Below are 4,523 nucleotides of genomic sequence, written 5' to 3' on the forward strand. Positions count from 1 at the left end.
TGATTTTGATCCAAGACTCAGCACAGAGGCTGCAAGTGGAGATCACGTGCAGTGTCTATAATGAATCATATACTACAGTGCTTATTCTAATACTCGTACTTGATCACTTTACTAGAGTCTAATTACCTAATTATGGCTATGTCGATGAATAAGTTTAGTTCTTAGGGGAATAAACGATTAAATGGTTGGACCATGTTTTTGCATTACCATAACACGCCAAATGCACGAGAACTTGACAACTTGTCCTCCAACGTCCAAGAAATGGCTAAGGAACATCAAGCATGTTTTAACATGCCAAAAGGAATAACATAGACTAGATGAAGCTTTACTCTAAAATGGCACTTCAGCGTATCAGATAAGTCACGCTTAGCATTTTAGACCCATGCTTACAAAATCACTCTCAAAGTCGTAGCAATATGAAGCAAAACTATAATAACAGAAAAGCTGAGAAAATAATTTGCATTGATCCAGGGATACCTGTAGACAATCCAATCAATATGTGTGAAAAATTAGAAAATGATTATCGGATAAATCCAAAACAGTTTGCCAAATTATAACCACAAATCATAGACAACGCATCATCTTAATTTTGATATCCTAAGCACACATGATCTTTCCTAGAATCAGGTCGTCAATATAGGGAAGTCATTGTAAGCATGGCGATTAAAGTGAATGAGTGAACATAACGTGTATCAAATGTGATCACACTTGTCATCACTCAAGGGCAGTAGAACCATCAACAACATCAGAATTGCTTCACAATTGTCTTCATTCAATGCTTGCACCAAATTTACTTGAAACCTTAGTGTAAAAAATTATATATGGTACAGAAAGTACTTATTCCTTCTCAGAAACTCCTCAATACAAGAGCACATGTGGCTTTCCCTTAGTAAGCACCTGCACCCATGGACCACAAGATTATGATATGTTTCTTGGAATGTTATCAAGCATGTCATTGAAACTGGATAGAAGTTGCATTATTTGAGGACATAATATTAATTTCCACAAAAAATATTCTCATGAAGTTATTGAACAAGAACCAAAGATCAAATTTTTTTCCCTCTTTTTGAGGGGGTGGGGGCAGGGGGGTGGGAAGTGAAGAACTGGAAACATTAAGCTGTAAGGGGTGGTAAGTTCTTGTCCCTCTTATACAAGTCCGTCAAGATCAACACAAATACCTTAGCTAGTAAATAACATCTATTCATATCCATCCGACAATTGGGCTTACTTAGTAAAAGAAACACTACATTTCAAGCAATGATCAGCACTATTCAACATATAACTGTAAGATCACCTTTTCTTCTATGATAAGTAAACCCAATTCATGAAAACAGCACCTAATGTCACACTTCAGTACAATAAGCATACAATACAAGACTTGTACTGCTGTAAGAACTTCTACCAAACACTACTAAGTTTCAAAATGGATTAATATATGATAAATGACGATAACTATATAGACGGTAGATTATGTCACACAAGGCCCATTTCAATATATCAATCAGATGAGCCAAAATGGATCAAGCCCAAGTTGATAACTGTGAATTCACTACCCATACAGGACCCATGTTCTATCTTGTCTCTTAAATTTATCTGATATGCCTACACCATTATGACACATGGTAAATGATCCCATGTGGTTTTTTTTTTTTTGGGCTTTCTTCCCCAATAAAAACCCCTCATGACTGGCCCACCATTATAACCAGCGTAACAGCTGGCCGTGAACAAGAACTGCTGCTGCTGCTGCCAAACACCTATCCTGACTTTGAATCTTAACAAAATTCAGATCACTCGGCCAGCCATTGACAACCCTCCATCAAAGTTAATAAAACATGTATTCAAACAATGCTCCTACCACCAGAACAATACCCTAGCCCTATCAATCCAAAACCCATGTAAATTGTATAAGCTTGAGCAACCAAAAGTAACCTATAAGCCATTCTACAAGCACAGCCAATTTGAATTTGTAGTAGTGAAAAAGAATGGGTGATATCTAATTCAAATCACAATGACCGAGAAATCCACCAAATAGAATTCTCCACCATCGATGTTGCATCCACCATTAGCACATAAGAACAATTCTTCAGTTAAGAATCTTAACACACACTACTAATTCCCTATCATAGATACATTTTTAAACAAAAAATAAACAATAATGAGAGTGTTGATGGGTCAATGAGGGCTTTTCCTTTTCTTTACCTGTCAAGATATTATTTGGCTGTTGTTTCCTTTTTTTTCCTCCTTTTCTGTGCTCTTTATTGGATCTAAGTGGATTAGATGTATCTGGAACCAACAAACTAATTGCTTAAGTTGGTGACCCATTTAAATCCATTGGACTTTAATAGTCATCAAACTCCATTTGAAAATATGGTCTGAGTAAATAAATGGTTTTGGATGAAGATTATCACCTTGACCAACTCTGTTAAAGAAACACAGAGTCACTTTTGTGAAACATTTTGCAGGAAAGACTTCTATGTGGATATTTTATGCCATACAGTGACCTTTAGCATTTATTTTCCTTATTTTTCCCCTTCTTTCCCTGAACAAGGCGAAACCTAACTATGATATAGTTTACAGTCTCGTAACAAAATGACAAGAATATCATCATGAGTCTGCACTCTAATTGTTATGCCTACCTTGAAGAAGTCACACCAACCAATCCTTATGACTTGTGAAGAAGATGTCATATAAATATAAGCTCTAACTATAGCGCTTTCCTACCATCAGAGGCTTAGTCTACCGGTCAAAAAGGCAATTGCCTCATAAAATTGGGAGAGGAGAGACAAATACCCTCATACATAACTGGAAGTCCTTCCAAAAGACAAGCATTCTAAAAGATATTTCTTTTAGGAAAATAATTGGTCTTCTTAGAAAAGCACATGAACCTTATAAACTAACCATCAAAACACACATTTGCGCATTTAAGAGCTGCTCAGATAACGCTACTTTTTCCAACATGTAAATACTGACTCAGAAATTAAATCACAATATAATGCTCTAAAACTGAACTTTCTATCTAAACTGCGCATTCAGTTTAGTCCAACTAAAACAATGTGACTCTAGCAACCTATGATAAAGAGGGGGGGGGGGGGGGGAACCTATGATAGAGCTCTCTGGATAACATAATCACCTTAACGCCATAAATTCCAAAAGTTTTAACATTGACAGAACAAGCAAATGTATGAGAAACCTATTTAACTTTTATGAACGCTCTATCCCACTCTATCATAGGGGAGAGAGGGGGGGGGGAAGCTGAAACGAAAAATTGAGATACGGGGCAGGCAGTAATACCAAATTGTAGATCCAATTCTTTCTAATTTCTCACTTGAAGATCATATGGCTTTGACAGGAGTAGAAGTTGAAGAAGGATGTTCAGAGTGTTGCATCGATTTTGGTTCGAGAGGGGCACGAATAGCTTCATCATGATCATCAGGGTCATAATCTGGGTTGAGGTTGCGGTCGATGGCTTCACGGCCCTTCTCAAGACAGGGCTTGCAGGCGATCTCAATGGTGATCCAACCCAGTGCTACACCTGCTATTGCAATCAGTGCTGCGGTCAAAGCCCCCATCTCTACCACTTTCTCTGTTAACAACCCGTCCCGCTCGCCCTCTCTAGGCCTTGACTTGTTTGGGACTAGGGAGTTTAGCAGAGAAAAGGTTTCTACTGAAAAGGTTTCGCTGGCAGAAGTTTTCTACTGAAAAGGTTTGTCCCTAACTCTTGCAATTAGGGCTAGAAGACAGAAATTAGGGAAGATTTGGGATATAGATGATTGGTAAGAAACTCCCGTGGTTTCGCCTAAAGTCAACCGGCCAGGTTTCCAAATATCCATATAATAGAGTAGAATGGGAGTTTTTGCTTTGTGTCCTTAGTAAAATGGGTTCTGCCCCTTGTGGATCAATTGGATCAAAGGGTGCATATCTTCCTGTTCCTACTCTTTTAATATCAATGGGAACAAAACAGGTTATGTGTGTCCTTCTAGAGGCATTAGGCAGGGTGATCCACTGTCCCCATATTTGTTTCTTTTCTGTGCTCAAGGTCTTGCAAATCTTTTGACATCTGCTAGCAGGAATAATCTATTAACAGGAACTAAAATCTCCAGGAATGGCCCTGCCATCTCCCACTTGTTTTTCGCTGATGATTCATTAATTTTTGGTAAAGCTAACTCTAAGGAGGCAAGTGAGATCACCAGAATTCTTCAAGTTTATGAACTAGCTTCAGGGCAAAAGATCAACATTGAGAAATCAGCAGTTCTTTTCAACAGAAACACCTCCCAAGCAAATAAGCAAGATGTCCTCCAAACTCTTGGCAACATCCAGCATGTTTCTCATGCAAAGTATTTGGGTCTCCCTATGGTTATAGGAAGATCTAAAAACAGCACATTCAGGTTCTTGAAAGACAAGATGACTGGCAAGCTGCAAGGATGGAAGGGCAAGATGTTAAGTAATGCGAGTAAGGAGGTTCTTCTCAAATCTGTGGCATTAGCTCTACCATCATATACCATGTCAGTTTTCAAGCTTTCAGA

The 4,523-nt window shown here is 38.3% G+C and overlaps 1 protein-coding gene across 2 annotated transcripts; it reads right to left on the reverse strand.

Annotated features, from left to right (window-relative positions):
- Nucleotides 1-637: 637 nt before the first annotated feature.
- On the reverse strand, nt 638-3,715 carry LOC113709446 (outer envelope membrane protein 7). 2 transcript variants are annotated; one of them, XM_072066219.1, is made up of 2 exons: nt 3,326-3,715; nt 638-897 (listed from the first exon to the last, which is right to left on the reverse strand). In XM_072066219.1, exon 1 carries the CDS (start codon nt 3,567-3,569, stop codon nt 3,333-3,335), a length of 237 nt encoding a protein of 78 aa, XP_071922320.1. In that variant the 5' UTR covers nt 3,570-3,715; the 3' UTR covers nt 638-897; nt 3,326-3,332. The 2 variants fall into 2 exon arrangements, with proteins under 2 accessions (XP_071922320.1, XP_071922319.1); XM_072066218.1 differs by having other exon boundaries at nt 691-897; nt 3,292-3,715.
- Nucleotides 3,716-4,523: the final 808 nt, after the last annotated feature.

The sequence above is a fragment of the Coffea arabica genome, chromosome 9e, assembly GCF_036785885.1.
Source record: "Coffea arabica cultivar ET-39 chromosome 9e, Coffea Arabica ET-39 HiFi, whole genome shotgun sequence".
In the NCBI taxonomy this organism is placed as follows: Eukaryota; Viridiplantae; Streptophyta; class Magnoliopsida; order Gentianales; family Rubiaceae; genus Coffea; species Coffea arabica.

Bases quoted from the DNA above. Each gene is read 5' to 3' on its own strand.
- LOC113709446 (XM_072066219.1), bottom strand. From the start codon at position 3,569: ATGGGGGCTTTGACCGCAGCACTGATTGCAATAGCAGGTGTAGCACTG.